This window comes from Poeciliopsis prolifica, unplaced genomic scaffold (genome assembly GCF_027474105.1).
Source record: "Poeciliopsis prolifica strain line A6 unplaced genomic scaffold, Auburn_PproV2 SCAFFOLD086, whole genome shotgun sequence".
In the NCBI taxonomy this organism is placed as follows: Eukaryota; Metazoa; Chordata; class Actinopteri; order Cyprinodontiformes; family Poeciliidae; genus Poeciliopsis; species Poeciliopsis prolifica.
In genome coordinates, this window is record NW_026562461.1 from 565,576 (window position 1) to 584,310 (window position 18,735).

Here is an 18,735-nt window from a genome sequence, read left to right on the forward strand (position 1 = left end):
GTGTTTGGGGTTGGATGGCGTCTTGCTGTCAAGACGCCATCCAAAAGGCAGAATTCATCCCAAAGGCTTCAGCTTTGGGATGAATAATGTCTAAATCAGGTCAGAAATATGGAACCAAAATGATGCTTCCAGGAAGAACAAACATATTGGTCAAGTTGAAGTTGAGTTGAAGATTGTTGGTGGCACACTGACCCTTGCCTGTATTTCCAGTGCAAACAAGATAAAAGACGAGTTCATAAAACACTGTTCACATAAACTGCTATCATTTTTGAGACTCAAAGAATGTTAAGAGGGCAGAAGTCAGATTTGATCTTGTGTTAGCTCCAACATATCAGAGGCCAGACAGTTATCTACTGCAGGTGAGATATAAGCTGCTGAATGAATGTTATAACAAAAGCTTTTGTAAAACACTGTTTTAGCTGATGAAGAAATGTTTTCAAAATAGTCAAAACTCTTCCATCAAACATACTGTGCATGATACAAATGGTATTTAAAGGCTGGAAATGATTATCTCTCTAAATTAGAGACAAACAGCTCCAGTCCAAGGCGGCTCACATTAACTTTACGTCTGCTGATTTTTAAATAACCATATTGTATTTGCAAGATAAAATATCAAAAATATGAGTATGAATCTTAAACACTGGCAATCTGCATGTGATACTTACTGGCAGCCACACCTGAGACAATACATTTGAAATCCTCTTCATTGTTTACAAAATGAATACATTTGTGCAGCAACTCAAGGGCAACTCAGTCCAACATTCTGAGCAAGATACAAGAAACAATGACAAACTATTAGGAGAAATATGTTTTAATTATCAGCAACCCTTGAGGTATGCGTTAGCCATGTGCACAGCACATGTAAAGGTACATTTAGAGACCTGTATAAAACTACAGGACAACTTACAGAATACAAATAGAAGATACAAAACTGCTGTAAGACCACTTGAGATTAAGAATCAGTTTAGTTTTTGTCATTTTCCCTGAATGAAATTTGAAAAGCATATAGTAGGTTACATAACATATAGTTCACAGACATGAAAAAAACAATGTGAAAAGAGAAATTCAGCTATTTTACTACTCTTCACTCCTGATGCATCACCAGATAAAAAGGTTCACTTTCAAGGATTTATAAAATTTGAATAAAACTTGTAATTCTTTTCGACTAAGTCACTTTAACTTTTTACGTAAAAAGTTGCTTCCTCATTTCTCTATGGCTATGGGTTGGCTAGCTTATTCATTTTAACATTTCTTTCATTACTTTTAAATTCAAAATAATATTTTATGTTTGACCAGAGACCTTTCAGATGGAAGACTCAGATGTCTGGATAGTAGAACCTCTTGGTAGGGCAGAAATGATGTGATGTGGCTCAAGTGATTCTGTCACTAACCACACTCAGCGGAGCCTGTAGATCTTTTTGCAAAAGGTGGGCTTTGCCATTTGCAGCCTGCAGATTTAGGAGTTGATCTTCTGTGCTGGATAACCAAATGATCAGGTGGGATAAAAGGCTGGCTCAGGGTCATTGGAGTGCATACAGGTAAACATGCTGCACGTCATGCAAAGCAGGGAGACTGCTGAGCAGCGAGCCCAGCTGTGGGCACCAGACACAGCATATGTGTACATATGCTGTTTGTACACAGCATATGTCCTTGAATACTGTGCTGGAGCAGGAGGTGTTTCAGGAGTTGCACACTGTAACTTTAGCACTTGTTTTGAAAGCTGAACTTATGTTTCACAGTTAGCCTGCAGAGTTTAGATCACTGTGGATTTCCACGGCGGGTCGCAGGATTGGCCTTAAGTCACTTCAGAAACAGTTTGCATGAGATTTGTTTAAGCTATTTGCACCTGAATAGCTAGCGTGTGCATGCAGCGTGTCTGCCTGCTCTGCTAATTTATTACCACTACTTGCTATCACTAGCAGAAGGGAAAGCACTGCTGCCCCCAACAAGAGCCAGGCTGCTACTATTAGCACCATTATTATGGAATGTTGAAATGGAGGTTTCAAATGTCTTTCCCAAAAAAGACACAAAAACAGAGAAAATAAGATACTACCTCACTCCAACTGCTGTTATTAAATATTGACTGAAAACCTTGATCACAAAATACGAGCAAATCAAGAACCCTAAGCTTTCATACAACTATTCCAAACCAGGTCTGTTCATTTCAAGTTGACAGCCTTTTTTATCACCTTCACTTTCAAAATATATACAGAAAAACATTGACTTACAGAGTCTAGCATATAATACGGTTCAACAGCTGTCTGTAAATTTTTCTTGCATGATTATTTTGTCTAAAAGTATATCGCGGGGTAAAGATAGCCGGAACGTGACAAGGCACAACTAGGACAACATCGCCACCAGAGCCGGCTCGGCCTGCAGGAAACCTCTAGGACTCAGAGAGACAGAGACAAATGCTAGAAGGAGGGAGGGCAGACGACACAAATGTACAGTGAGCAGAAGTAGGTCAACACAGCAGCTTACACTGGAAGTTAAAGCAAAGACTGGGATGAAGTGTTGGTTTAGTAAAATCTAAAATCTTACAAGCACAGGTGGAAATATTTTGTTCCAAAACTGGGCAACTGCTTGCAACTCACAAAGAATATAAATTAGTGAATGTTTTCTAACAATGAGGACAGTTACTACATGTAGCTGAGAGAATTATTACAATTACTTGAAAATGTCTTATAGATAAAATGGTAAATTTTCAGTCCTTCAGGTTGGAAATGGGTAAACAAATATCTTTGCTTCCATGTAAATGTCATGTTAGTTAATGCAATGTTATTTCCAACTGCTTTTTAAAATCGAATGGAATAGATCCCCAAGGATCAATAAAGTTAGTTTGATTGATTATATTAATCAATCAAACTAAATTAATTCATTATGAGTGGTTGTGTTTCATCAATAACTCTTTTCTTTCTAAAAATGTCCTAAATGCCTTTTGCTTGTTATGTAAGCATAACTACAGCAGGTGACGCTGTGCTGTTACACCTCAGAGCCACCAGAGGGGCAGTCAGAGTTAAACTGGTGAGCAGGTGTGAAGTGGGGGTAAAATCAGCAGCATGTTTCTGCAGATTTCTGCTGTTTGGAACAGATTTATTGCCACTGACTGTAAATAGTCTGATGTTTGAACTGAACAAATGCATATATTGTAAATATTTTCAAACTATCCAATTGAGTTTCACATTCTTTTAGAATGAAACACTATTTTTTTATTAACTACACAATAATTTATGTTATAATTTTTGCCTCCCTATCTATCATCGATAGAAATATACAAATGTAGATGTATGCACACCTCTGTTAAAGTACATAAAAGCCCACAGTCCTCCACGAAAAACCTGTGAGTGACAAAATTAATAATAAATCAAAATTTACTGAAAACTGGAGGAACATTGATGACACATTGAGGAGAAGGATAATGACAGCAACCGAAGAGCCCAGAACAACCTCCATAAAAATCAAAGGTCAACTCCAAGGTCAAGGTACATCAGTGTCAAATCTGCCATTGTTTGAACCAAAGTGGATTTCATGGGAGACAACCAAGATGGAAAGCAGAGCATAAAAAAATTAGACTGAAATTTCCCGCAATGCATGCTGTCAAGGCACAAAGTTTCTGGGAGAATGTCCTCTGTAAGACAGGAAAAAACTGGAAGCTCTTTGTTTGCCAAGAAAAGAACTCTGGGAAACATGGAGGAGGCTGTGTGATGCTCTGGGCCTGCTTTGACTTGAGTCTGTGCAGGTTTGGTAAAATTTCAAGACTATCACAGTATTCTGCAGAGAAATGTGGTGCCAAGTGTTGGAAGCCTTGCTCATGGGTCTTCCAACAGGATAGTGACCCAAAACCCAGAACTGCCCAAGAATGGTCCAGAGCAAAACATTGGCCTTTTAGCAGCCCTGATCTAAATCTTGTTGAAAATCTGTGGAGCTGAAACATCTGGAGAAGGTTTTCCCTTCAACCGAGGCAACTGGAGAGGTTTGTTCATGAGGAGTGAACCAGGATACCTGTAGTCTGGTGTAGAAGTCTCACTGATAGTTAAAGAAATGGTTTGATTGCAGTGATTGCCTCAAAAGGTTGAGCAACAAAATATTAAGTTGCAGGTACCATTAGTTTTATCCTGGTCTGTTTCATTTGTTCAATTGCATTTCAAAAGGAATGTCTGATTTTCACTTGTTAAGTTTTAGAACATTTTTATTTACTATTAGTTTTGTCAGTTTCAAGTTATTTTAGTGAAAGCCCACGGTGCTACCAACAATTTTCTGCGTGTGCGTGTCTATATTTCTACATTTATATGAGAATTAGAGGTGTCAGGATAGAAGAGACAATGTCCCAGCCCACATTATAAGTTCTGAATGAACTTCATATTTATAAATCATTCCTTTTGTATGTCAAGCTCTTTTGGAAGGTTAAGAACAGCACAAACCAAGTTTGCAAATTTTTCCAGTCGGCAAAGTTGTTCTAATGATACAGAACAACTTCTCCTGTCTGACAGCTGCCTGACAATAATGCATTACTTGAAATAAGAATAGTCTTATCCCAGGTCAAGGCTATTACTTGACTGTTGCATTTCAGTTCTTTGACCTTGCCTATAAACTCCCAGATTTTCCACTTAAATCATGTCAAAGAGGATTCCTCTCCCTACTGTTGGACGCAGAGCTCTGACTGAGACTGACGGCAGAAAAGTTCAGAGTTCATCCCTCTGGCAGTGCTATAAACAGACACGGTGGAGGCTGTGGGGTTAACTCTCCCCTCCTCCTCGCTTGCCCATTTCCCTCTTTCTTCTCTGTCCCTCCCTCTGAGTAACATGATACTATTTCAATTAGGCTCCAGAGCCACACATGTTCCTTTTCGACAAACTTGAGCCCGGTACTGGTGCAATGCTGGACAGAAAACTCTTCCACTGTCAGAGCTTTATCGCTGTTCCCCTCTCAGAGAGAGTAATGTCATCATATCACAGTAAAACGTTGCTCCAGCTCCTGATTTATGATATTTCAATCTTCCTCTAGTGTGCGCTAAGTTTTCTTACAAGAAACTTATGAAACATATGTAGCTTTAATAAAAAACATAGTTTTTTACATATTTGTCAAAACTGTCACCATGTTGTGAGAGTTAATATGAGAAATAAGAAAAAAATAAGAAAAACCAAGCTGCTCTGCGTCTCCCTGTGATCCTACAGCCATCTGCAGAAATGCAACTTAGGTCAGAAACAACCAGTCACAGTCAGAAGGAGACGCTTAGTGCTGTCAATAAATCGTGTGTGCTCACTGCTCACATCCTCCCCTTTGCTTTCTGCTACACTAGCTGGTTCACCACAATGGCCTGTCATGAATTTTCAGGCTGGTTAGCATTGCCACCAAACGCAGCAGCTAAACAGAAAGTTGTTTTTCTGCCATTAGCACATTTAGCAGCATGGACATAAGCTTCATTGACAGCACCAAGCCCCTCTTCCTGGATCTGAGTGGCACAACTCTGTTTTTTACAAGATTCAAAGGCCTGGTTTGTTTGATGCTTCCACGTCATATCTAGTCAGAGGCTCTGCTGACAGCAGGGCTCAAATAAACAGTAAGCTTCTATAAAATGACTGCAACAAAGATTAAAAAACAAATATGGTACACTGACACTAAGAGATGTCTGCATGGGATAGTAGAGTTTTTAAAGTGAGAAAAATAATGCTAATTATTTGGTTAGCATTATGAGCTTATCTTATTCAGTTATAATCATTAACAGTGCTTATAACTGTTAATGATTATAACTATATTAGTTTTACTCTAATATAGATTAGAGTAAAACTCTCAAAAAGAGAATCGCTGCAGCTATGTGTCACCAGGAGGGGGTTGTTTTTCTGATGGTATCAGGGTGTAGAAAAGAGAATGAACGGTAAATAAGAAGACATGCTGTCTCTGATGCTAGCACATAAATCCATCTAAAATCTAAGTTAAAGTTAATGTGTCCAGAACACCTCCAGGTCCTCCTCAGGTGAAATGGAGAAGCAAAAGTTTTGAAGTGTTGGGCAAGAAGCACCACATTCTCACACAGACACACATCTTATTTCTGTTCTGAGAAGATTCTGATTCAAAACAATCCCAATTAACAATGTTACATTTCAACATGTAGGTACCTGATACCTGAGATATCAAGTAGTCAAGTTCACTGTTCACTGTTTCCTCAAACAGAAATGGGCCTTTTCCCGAATTCTACATGAAGCAGAAACAATAAAAAAAGGAAATTAACAGAGCTCCTTTAACTGAAACCTTTACATCAGGACAAGAGATGACTTCCTTAAATTGTGACTGTTTAGTAATTATTTGTATGGCATTGATTAACTAATGCCATACATTTGTTACTCTGCTGCCTCTTAACCAGAACTCCCTTGAAAAAGAGGTTTTCAATCTCAATGAGACTTTTCTGGTTAAATAAATGTGAAATAAAAGGACAAAAAAGAAGGTAACATGTTTTCCATCTGTGCAAAGAATACATCAAAAGACAGTAGCAGCAAATGTCTGATAAATAAGAAATGAAAACATAAATAAAATGTATAGAATATTGACTGTCCCTCAGTGAAAAGACATCCACTCCTATAAAAATACAAAACAGATGTTAAACATAAATAAAAAACTGAATATGTACAAAGTAAAATATCAAATATGATACACTTACAAAAGTTTTGGAGTGAAAGTGCATCACAGCTTGGAGAAAACCCCCCCAACCCCTGGCCCTCTCCTGATTGGCTCCTTCATTCTTCCCATATTGTCTTGAAGTAGATTTATCAGCTCACTAGATTCTTGGCAAGAAATGTGTCACTGTCATCGCTGGTGACACTCTGTTTCCTCTTTTTGTTTTGCCATTCTTGCTCAGGCCCATGAACATCCTTGGGTAGGCGGCCGACTCATAGGCATTGTAGTTGTTGGCGAGGAGCTTCTCTCTGAACTTGCACTCGTTGCTATAGTGTAACTGCAAGAGAAAAGAGATTCTTTTGAAAATGTTAATTGTTTAAAGACAGAAATAAAACAATGATGTCAGGAAATTTTTGTAGGGGAATTTCAAATCTGCATTGTTCAGTGTGATTTCTATCAAACAATTGTGTTATTTTTGACTGCAGGGTTATCATTGTGCATTCAGCCTCATTTTACACAAAAAATCCGATTGTGAAAAGATGAATAGTGTAAGTGAAGGACAACACTGGATTCTGAGTGTGTTGTGCTTTTTGTCCCTAGTTTGAGGAACAATAGTTCTTGACCTGCATTAACTATCATGCTACTAAATTTAGGTATTAATTCATATTTAGCTGTTATCTTTAATAACCAAACTCTAACCATACCAAACCTTCAGCATTATGAAACTGGACAAAAATGAAGAGATCCTCGAATGAATCTGTGGTGTTGCTTTGACGAGCTTGTGATGTTCAGCAGGTATAAACTCTTAAAGAGCTGGAGTTTGACTGGAGCTTCTGGTTTTGCCTAAATGTTCACTGAAAGGCAAATGATTTAAAACAACAACAGTAACACACATGACAAGCCCAAACTTCAACATATTTACTGGAATTTTATGTGATAGATCATCACAGGACATCACATACTGGAGAGATGTAGGAATGCCTCAGTTAAGAATGAAAAACAAGCATCAGTATGAATCGAGTCTGCAGAGTCTTTGATCCAAAATAATCTGAAATGTGACATTTACATGAGGAAAGTTCTAGTTTCTTCTGTTTAAGACCTGCAGATGTCAAATTCTGCTCCCAATACCTTGGTTTATATATTAGTGCAGAAGCATTCATTTTTCTCTAACATTTTAGTTAGAATGTCAGGATACATTGTACTTTAATGTAAATCTAGACTTCCCCATATTTAACTTAGAATGAAAAACATAATTTTCAGCAAATGTTATAAAAATAAAAAATTGTGGTGATTATTTGTTTTTGTTCTCGAAAGTCAACATTTTACATGTCATTTCAGAGAAACTCCAGCAGCAGGTTTTTGGGACATGTTTTGAGCTGCGGACAGCTTGAGACTGAAACAACTGTCTATTCCTCTAAACAGAATGAAGCTAACTTAATTAATTAACTAATTAATTTATTTATTTATTAATGAAAGACAGGCTCTGTCTTGAGTGCTTCCAGTAACATTCATCATTAGTATTTAACCTCATACAGAATTTTGAATGTTTCATTTTGATCTCATTGTGGCCTCACTTTTGCATGCAGTGACGTGAAAAAGTTCCAAGCATATGAATATTCAATATGAAGATGTGATTCCTTAGTTTCTGAACAGTGGATATATAGAAATTGTAATTTGTTGTGATGAAGGTTAAGGTACTTCTGGTATAACTTGTGTTAGTGTTTTTGCTGCTGTGAAGCAGTGATATTTTCTCCTTAAGAATGCCAAATGTTTAGCAGGCGGACCTATGGAGGTATTTTTGGTGCAAAGGTATTTGTGCCTGGTAACTTTGAAGTTAAAGTCAGAGATGAAAACCTATAGGAGTTTGTAATCGTCTTCAAATTCTTAAGAACAAGTACACAAATTCTATTCTTTGAGTCGCACGTTTAAAAAAATCTTATGTTTAGAGTTTTTCCCCAAATGATCTAAAACAAATGGTTGCAAACCTTTTGTTGCAAAAAAAAGAACTTGTCTATTTCTTTATCAAATATAAACAAACCTACTGCCACACCTTCATGGATTCTTCAGTACAGAAACACACATTCCATTCCAGAAGTCACAAAATATAAAAGTCCTGCTCAAACTTTTTCTCAGTCCAGAACATTTGGAGCTAAACTAATTCAAACACATGTATAAGCATCTTCACACAGGCAATTTTTTTAATAATTATAATTTGAAGTGATGCAACTATGCAAAAATGCTGATGCAAATCACAATCCTGCTTCACAAACCACACTGCCTTTCCTTGCAGGCTTCAGTTTTGTATCTTGTCAAAAGAGAAGCAAAGTGATATGCTTGGTAGTGGTGTGAGTGTCTCCTGCATTACTTACAGGGAGCACCTGTACTGCAGGGGGCGCTGCCGAACTCGATAGTAAAACAAACCAGAAATTCCACCATTCTTACACCATGTTCCAAATTATTATGCAAGTGATATTTTCTTAGATTTTCATAAATAGTCCGTTCAAATGATAAATGTCAAGATCTATTACAGTATAAATCAAATTTGACTGAACAAAGCTCTCCTTGAAAACAGTATTTGTAATAAAAAACTCAAAATGCACTGTTCCAAATTATTATTCACAGCAGATTTTCTAAACATTTTATGGATTATAAAATACTGCAAACGGTCATTCTTTGAATGTGCAGCATTAAGTGATCACATGTACTAAAATCAAAAGCTGTTTCAATCAAAAACATCTTAACTAACAGAGTTACATGGTAACATAGGACCTTCTTTGATATCACCTGCACAATTCTTGCATCCATTGAACTTGTGAGTTTGTGGAAAGTTTCTGCCTGAATTTCTCTGCAGGATGTCAGAATATCTTCCCAGACCTGCTGTTTTGATATGAACTGCTTTCCACCATCTGATCTTCTGCTTGAGGAAACTCCAAAGGTTCTCAATAGGATTGAGGTCAGAGGAGGATGGTGACCACACCATGAGTTTCTCCCCTTTTATGCCCATAACAGCCAATGACACAATGGTATTCCTTGCAGCATTCATTGTGATGCATGCAGATGTTTTTGCTATGGAACATACGGCTCTTCTTTTTGAACCATGAAAGAAAGTGATCGGTCAGAAAGCCCATGTACTTTGCAGAGGGCATTTTCACACCTTCAGGGACTCTGAAGGGCCCGACCAGCTCTCTCTCTCTCCCCATGATTTCAGCCCAAAGCATGACTCCACCACCTCCTTGCATGTTAGCATTAGCTTATTAGCAATCAGTGATTCTGTGATGTGATAACTGTCTGACAGAGGAGATGGCAACATCTGCACTTCCAACACGAACATATAAACTTCTGACATGTTTGTCATTCCATTTCTAGTCATAGGAAAACAATTAATTCTGAATTGTAAAAATTCTAATCATTTACAAGTCATTACAAAATAGAAAAGAAAACATTGGAAAGCATGAAATCTGTTATGCTTTTTATGACTTGACTCGTGGTACAAATCAGATTTAAAAGCTGAAAATAATTTTGCTTAGTATTGAGGCAAGTTATCTTCTTGACTTGGGTCAACCCTTCTGGGTTTTCTTGCGGAAACATCGCCCAGTAGTTTGCAGGAGTTCTGATTCTGAACCGGTGGATCTGAGTTAGGTTTATAGGCCACGTCGCTCACACACACACAAATTCTCTCTTGGACTGGGATCTGGGCTCTGTAACGGCCAGAGCATTTACTTTGTTATCCTGAAGACATTTTATATCCTAATTGGCTGCTGAGGGTCAAAGTTAATCTGGAACCCAGTTTGACTAAAGCTTTAACTTCCAGTTGACATCTTTAGATGTTGCTTCAATATTTTCCACATAATTTTTTTCCTTATGACGCCATATGTTTAATAAAGTGGACCAGTTCCTCATGCAGCAAAACAACCCACAGCATGACACTACCACCGCCATACATCACAGTAAGGATGATACAACAACGGTCATCATGTCCAAATAGTTCCACTTTTAATTTCATCAGATCACAGGACATGTCTCCATAACGAACAGGACATGTCTCCATAAACAAACAGCAGCATCTTCACAAGGTCTTTGACTTCAATTCTAGGGTTGATTCACACATTTAAGACCAGAAGCGTACCCATCTTAAACGTCATGACCGTTGGACTTTCCCATCATGACTAAGACTTAACAGGTGAACTCCACCAGCAGTGGATGAACCAGACTGGAGCAGCTCCTAGATTGTCTTCCTTACATCTGAGCTGATTTCTGCTGCCGACCTTCCCATCATGTTCAACCATAAAATAGAGTGAGCTCTAATAAACTCAAATGTGTCAATTAGCCTATTAGAAGTTCCCAAAGCCATGACATCATCATTTGCACTTTTCCTCACTATTTAAAGAGACAGGAATCATAATGGATGCAAACTTCTAATTTTAAAGACGTTAATAAATCTGTTACATTCTTTCATTATTAGCAAGAAGAAATCATTCTGACAAAAGAAGTTAGGAATAATTTAACTTCAGAAAGTGAAAACAGGTGGATATGGCCTTATTTAGTATACATCTACTTATGTTAATGACACACCCAGACTCTTAACTTGAGGGATAGAAAAACACAAAACTTATTAATTCTGAGTGGAAAGTTGCAGGGTTTGATTAAACAGACTTGGAAACACTTAGGCAAATCTGTGTTTTGTCCTTTATCTTTTTAATATTCCAGGCAAAATGCCTCCTGTCTCAACTGAGGACAACAACAAGCTCCTCCAGAAAATAACAGAAATGAAGATTATGAGTTTGACATCTTTGTTAAAGTAAATGTGAAAGATGCCTGAGAAGCACTGCAGCAAACAGTCCTACGTGGAGCTCTCTCTGCGCAAAACTGAACAACAAAGTCTTTCAAATCCCCCAAAGGAAGAAGTTAAAATGGAAAACAAAGAATTGTTACTTCGTTTGGGTCTCACCTAAGGATCAGGAATATCTTTGTGTCACTAGGTACCAACTGGTAACTCATCAGAGTTATGAAGGAGTCATATTCAGGGATCCCCAAGGTTCCATCTTGGAGGGACGTCTGATTCAATATTTACATGCTCTCATAAGTTCAGATCATTAGTAGTAATAAGCTGTCGTGACTATGCTGATGATACACAGCTCTACATCACAATGTCACCAGATAGCAACGAACCCATTTGGCTTCTATCATCTGAAGAACATTTCCAGGCGTTATCCCTAAAACAAGAAAATAAAACACATTGCCACAGTTTTAAAGTTCTTACATTGACTCCCTGGAGCTCAGAGGACAAAGTTTGAAATATTTGTGTTAGCACCACCACATTAAAGACCTATTGTTGTATCAACCTTCTACATCTCTCAGGTCTTCTGGTTCTGGTTAACTCAGCATTCCCAGAACCAGAACCAAACATGGAGAAGATACATTCAGTTTTATGTTCCACAAATCTGGAACATACTCCCAGAAAACGGTTGAAACACTGAGTTTGTTGTTTACTTTTCCATTTGATCATGTAATCTACTTTGCGTTGATTTGCTGCTTAAATTGTGCTATGCAAATGGAATTACCTCATCTTGCTTTGCCTTGTAGAAAGAACACTCCTTAGCTGCTAAGCATCCTCTAACAAAGCTCTACTATGAGTTCAGTGACAATCCAAAAAATGGGGAACATTTCTACCTGTGTGTCTGTCTGTTTAGTTTTTGTTCCCAGGTTCCTACAGTAGAAACAACAGGAAGGGAAAGATTGCCCCAGAAAACTATCCTGGTACTTGAAAACGTTCTGGCAGTGAAAACCCACCAACCCTTTGACTAGGATGATGGGAACAGGGTCTCAAAGGCATGTCTCCATAAACAAACAGCAGCATCTGTTCGTTTAGGTTTAGGTTTTTTAATCAGATGATTTAGGTTTTTTAATCAGATCAGATATTTCAATGTGAGATTAAAACTCAAAGATTAAAATTAATAGAGTGAGAGAAAGTGAAAGAGAACAACATTCAGAACAGATAGGTGTCCGCATGAGTTACAGGTTGTCTTTTTTCTTTATCTCCCTTTATCCTGGGCCAAAATCATTAGCAACCTGACCATGCCTTAACACCTTGAAGGATATTTATAATGTCCCAAGAAATTCAATGAAATGAAAATAAATATTGTTTTGGATTTCAACGCGCATGGAGGCTGAATGCAGAGGATAGATTTCAGTTTCTGGAGAGCCAGTGTGATGTTTCTGTCAGTGATGCCCTGGGGTTCAGGTCATGTATTTTTGCTGGCCCAACGTTGCCACTGCGATCTATGGGTGATTTCTGAGCATTTCATTCTTCCTTCTGTCAAAAGTTTAATTGAGATTCTGATTTCCTTTTTCATCTGGACTTGGGACCGGCCCACACTTCCTAAGAAACCAACACCTGATTTAATTTGCTCATCATCGTGTTAATGTTTCCTCAGAGAATCAGAATCACACTCTAGTGGCTGAGCACACAAACAAGAAAATTCACTTTCACTTTTCACAAGAAGTACAGACACATAATCTGGATAGTGTACATCAGAGAAACAGCCTGGGACACTTACAAGGGCAACAGGTATTTATCGATGTACGTATTGGTGTGTACTGTGTGACTTGAGAGAGCAGCTGGGTGAAAAGAGGTGAAAAGGCTGTAGTGCAAAAGAGTTTTAAGTCATGATCATGAACAGAAAAGCACTTTATAAGTTAAGACTATTTACCTTAAAGCAATCTGAGCCTTATCGATCCCTTAGTAGAAATGCTAAAATACATAACCATATCAAATTTATTGACACACACCTGCTAGAATAAATGGAGAATGGAAGTGTTCACCTGAAAGCAGTAGCAGGTCTTCCCATTCTACTACAACATACAACAAAGGTTTTTGTATGTTGCAACAAATTAACATTGAGATTTTGGGGGAAAAAAACTAAAGGATTTTCTTTGAGACATTGAAGTTGAGTTTAACACTGAAGTGTTATTTCTGCTGTTGCTTGTTTGTTATTGACTCTATAATAACATATGTGTGTGTTTCCTTAATATGGAAACGCACACATTTTTACTAGCAAATGATCAAGATATCAGTTTAGTGGAGATGACATAACTTGAATTCATGACATCTAAAATATTGACCAGCCTAGGAAACTGATATCACATGCAAAAATAGCTGGTTATTAAAGCAGAAACAAAATATCTGTTACAGAAGACAACAGAACATGTATCTATTAAAATAACTGAATACAGATCCATAAACACTCACAGATCCATAAAGTTTTCCTCTTCGGTTCATGGCCACAAAGAGCCCACTGTGAACACCCAGCAGAGTAACCACCCCTCTCTCCACAGGAGAGATCTGCAGCAGACCTTCAGAAACATAAAAATGCAAGTTGAAACCGACCAGCAAGGGGGAAATATTTCTTCTAACAACTTTAGCTTTCTATCTGTCAGTGATTGGAGTCATCACACTTTGTTTTTCAAGTTGAGAAAACATTTCAGCTGCACAATTACCATTGCAACATTTCACATAAAAACTCATTTGTTCATTTTTTGATAGTAATTTAAAACTATCAAGTGTATAAATTAAGTTTGGAAACCAATAAAGCAAAATGTCATTTACCAGTTTTTTGTGGTTTTTTATAGACATGAAATTGGTTTGAAGACTACACACACACACTGCCTTGAACTAAACCAGAGGAGAGTTGGTCATTCTTTGGAGAAGGTGTATGAATCAAATGTTAAGTTTAACATGTGTGAATGTTCTGCTGTGGCTTTCACGCTGCGGAGCGTTTCTGAGCTTTTGTATCAGATGCTTTTCTGAGATTTTATGTCTTGGCTTTAAATAGAACAAAGCTATAAGAATAACCTGACAGCTCCACATTTGTCTTTTAAACATTTTGGATCCACAAGTTAAAGCAGCGATGAAAAAATATAAGAGTTTATTATTTACACAAAGGGTTTTCAGTCCAACAACCCATAAATATAAAGTGGTGCATGGGGGTTAATCTGTCCTCACAGCCGGGCCTGTCCTAACTTTAGGGTTCTGGCTGGCTACAGGCCCGAATTACAGCAAGCTCTGGTTACACGTCAGGCGCAAAAGCTTGCGCATATTTGTGCTGATTTTCGGAACCGAAGAGGGACTCCAGATGTTTTGAAGGTGGATCAATATGAGCAGAGCAACGTCGCGTCTTGGGGATCCAGAGGCCTGGATCAGGTGAAAGAGCTGAGGTGTTGTTAAGGATTCAAACCTGGGCAAAACGGTGAGTTAGTTCCTATAGTTTACACTGGAAACATGGTGCTATTTATTTAGTAACAGCTCGACTTCTCTGTGGACTTTGGTTAAAAAGCTACAGGTTCGGAATGGATCAGTTCAGCCCATTGAATGATAATGATAAAAGCCACTTACTGTAACGATTCTCGCTGTGTATTCCTGTTATTCTGCCATCGGGTAACACTTGTATATGAAAACCAATCCCCACGTTGCAGTAGAGGCGTCGCAACCGTTTAATGCCTAGGAGGTAGTCTCCGTCCCGACTGATCTCCTCCCGCTTTTCCCCCGAGATCCGTGCCAGAGAGCGGGAGTAGAGGGCCTCCCAGCGCTCCGCGGTCCCGTTCAAACCGGGGGCGCATCCCGCGAGGGCCGTAACCAGGTTCAAAACTAGGACGGTCCTCAGGGCCGACAAAGAACTCATGCCAGGTTTGACTGTGAAAGCAGCCTCCAGCGTGCGCTCTGCAGCGAGGTGACAGGACGACACAGGCGAAGCAGCGGCGCGACACAGAGAAGCGCGTAAAAGTTGCGCTCATTCCCAGACCGACAGGCGCACTGACTTCAGCGCTGGGGCGACATTGATCTGCACGGCCGCTGAGCAGCCATGCCTCTATATTTATACCTGCAGACACATTACATCACAGCTCCACACTTACAATCTACAAACTAACACACTCGCTTTACCAAACAGAACAGGCCGCTTTGTTGTGACCAAATAATAGAAAACTTATCTCGGAGAAAAGTTCTGACTTTTTGGAAAATATTCTAATAAAGGCTTTATTATAATAGAAAACAAGTCTTTGTGCGAGACGTTCATTATCAGCAACAGAATATCCTAATTTATGTATTGAAGGATGTAAAATAGGAAACAGTCAAGTTAACAGACCGTGTTGCCGAGACAGGAGACAGATCTATAAATGAACAATAACAGGAAAAAACACAGGTCCAATTCAGCTAAATGAAAAAAGCAGCACTTAAGACTGGTGGAGGGGAAACCATGTCCCAAGCCCTTCCACGGAACAATGGTTAGACTAAATAGAGCCTGTTAAGCACGTTAAGTACTGTCACTGTCACCAAGCCTTATTTCAGCCCTCAGCTGTGTATTAATAGGATTTATTTATTATGTTCGAATAAATTTTGGTAATACAAGTAAACGAATCTCAGTCCAAGAGACTCCTTTGTTCTACAGGCTCTACTTTACATCTGTGAACATGTGTGTGTGTGTGTGTGTGGGTGTGTGTGCGTGTGTGTGTGTCTGTGTGTGTGCGCGTGTGTGTGAGCGTGAGTGTGTGTGGGTGTGTGTGTGCGTGTGTGTGCGTGTGTGTGTGTGTGTGTGTGGGCATGTGTGTGTGGGTGTGTGTGTGTGTGGTTGTGTGTGTGTGTGTGTGTGTGTGTGTGTGTGTGTGTGTGTGTGGGCATGTGTGTGTGGGTGGGTGTGTGTGGGGGGGGGTGTGTGTGTGTGGGAGTGTGTGTGTGTGTGGGCATGTGTGTGTGTGTGATGTGAGTGTGTGTGTGTGTGGGGGGTGCGTGTGCGTGTGTGGGAGTGTGTGTGTGTGTGTGGGCATGTGTGGGTGCGTGTGTGTGTGTGTGTGTGTGTGTGTGTGTGTGTGTGTGTGTGTGTGTGTGCGTGTGTGTGGTACTTTTTCCTTTTTTGTGGTGAATCATAATGTAAGCCAGTTTTTTCTATCACTGTTAAATTTATGATTTTCTACAACTCAGACAAAACAATTTCAGGGCCCCTTAAGCTTACTCCACACACGCACACACACACATCCAAACAGCTGAATATTGATTGTCCCCAATTATTTTACAGCACTGACCTTAATATTTCATCCTCATAGTCTTTCTAATGAAATGATGTTTTGTTGTCTCTTTTTCAATTATCTTACAGTTTGATTTAAGCCAGTAGAGCCACCAGCTCTCTGTATTCAGTCATATCCAATAAATTAAAATATTATTGACAGGTTAATTAATTTTATTCACTTCATAAAGAAAATAAAGAAGTTACCTTCTGAAGAACATTTCCAGGATTAGAAATGTCCTAACAAGATCTAGAGAAAGTCATTGTTTTATCTTTGGTTGCATTGATTACTGCAGCAGTGTCTTCACAGGTCTGCCTGAAAAATCAGACACCAGAACGCTCAGATCCAGAATGCTCCAGATTTCAGCCATGACATGTGAGAGCTTGTATGTTTGTTGCTTGTTGTTTTCATCATGTAAAGCATGTTGATCTTGTGCTGAGGAGGCCATACAAACAGCTCTACCTCACCTGAAGTTTAACATACACAAATGGTTTCAAGTATTGATTTATGGTAATTATTATAATGTTTTGCTTACATATTGCCAAAACATAACATTTAAAATTAAAAATTTATGTGAGATCAACATTCTTTTTTCACATGTGGGCTTATGAAAATATGTTCACTTTCTGTTTAAAAATGTTTATTTTCAAAAGGTTCTTTTATTCTTATAAATCAGAAAACATTTTCTATTTCACTGACTATGATTAAGGAACGGGTCCGTTGGATTTCCAGAATGTCTGATCTCTGCTCCGGCTCTGTCTTTCTCCTTAGTGACCATGGATGGAGGGTTTTCTCATTTTCACATTTGACTGCTCTGAAAGGTGTGACTGCATTGTTTCTTTGCAGGCTACAAAATTATTTGGACACAAATGTTTGAGGTTGTCATGAGGTGCCTCAGCATGGGCTACGTTGGCCTAGAAATACCAGCAAACTAACCAGGAAACCAACGCAGAGGACCAAAAGAAAACAGGCGAAAGCGTGGCCCAGTTTTTCAGAGCCTGAAGAGCTGGAACCATTCACACTCCATGACATGGAGCACTGACGCAGTATTAGTCTTCAAGAACAAGCATTTGGCCAAACCTCTGAGCTTTGCTGATGGGTTGCTTGACTGCTCATGTGCAGAATGCAGGTCGCTGGACAATAGAGCACTGGAATAGTTGCAACTGGACTTTGTCATGTGAAGGAAAGGGGATGACATGCCATACAACTCTTTAGAGAAGTTTGGATCCTTTGTTTGCTGCAACACCTGGCTGAAAATCTGTCAGTCCTGTAGGGGGTTATATCAGATATGCAGTCAGTCACAAATACCTTCTTGGTAAATGATGGAGCCCCAGCTATGTGAGAGTAATGTGGCTCATTCCATTTCCAGGACTTTCAAGACATTTTTGAGCAGCGTAGACAGGCAGGGCCGGCGCTGTCCATGGTTCTGTAAACTCTTTTACTCACAATGAAATAAAGTGGGTTAAGATAACCACCATTCAGTCGAGCATAGATTTGTAAGTTATGTCCAGCTTTATTTTCTGTTTATGTTGCACTAACGTCATTATGGTTTCAGGTTGCAGGTACGCAATGAATTATGCCAAGGGTTAGGGGTTTTGGATTTCACAGGGTGGCAGCTGCAATTTGGAGCTTAAAATGTCTCAGCATTCAGTGCATGCATTCTTTCACTCTCTTGTTTATTCATCACAAAAAAGGAAGCCTAGACAAGGAAGATTTAAGACAACTGGCTTTGGAATTTATTTTTGTCCAAATGTTAATATTTCAGAACAACTGTGAATGAGTCATGGTAAAGATTGAAATGAATTATTTTCCAAAGTTGGATTTGGATGAATTTAATATTTTGATACATAAAAAATAAATAAATAAATCCATAATGCATTACTGTTGCATTTATGTTGAAATTCTAGCCGTGGTATTTTTATTTAGAGAATACATCTTCATTTATAAAAGACAAGAGTTGTGTGTCTGTAAACATTTCTGTTTTTACTAAATGTTGACCAAATTCACTGTAAATTGAGCTCTTATTTAATTACTCCATGCCAAGTAGAAAACCAATTTAAAACAGAA

The 18,735-nt window shown here is 38.7% G+C and overlaps 1 protein-coding gene and 1 long non-coding RNA gene across 2 annotated transcripts; one reads left to right on the forward strand and one right to left on the reverse strand.

Annotated features, from left to right (window-relative positions):
- Positions 1-807: 807 nt before the first annotated feature.
- On the reverse strand, positions 808-15,542 carry fgf4 (fibroblast growth factor 4). Its single transcript, XM_055022478.1, is given in 4 exon segments — positions 808-6,949; positions 13,862-13,965; positions 15,005-15,354; positions 15,356-15,542. Coding segments are annotated over 4 exon segments (678 nt in total). The 5' UTR covers positions 15,403-15,542; the 3' UTR covers positions 808-6,772.
- Positions 14,739-18,403, forward strand: LOC129353232 (uncharacterized). The gene is made up of 3 exons (XR_008604992.1): positions 14,739-14,858; positions 16,978-17,043; positions 17,440-18,403. It is a non-coding gene; the product is annotated as an uncharacterized LOC129353232 (long non-coding RNA).
- The last annotated feature ends 332 nt before the right edge of the window (positions 18,404-18,735 follow it).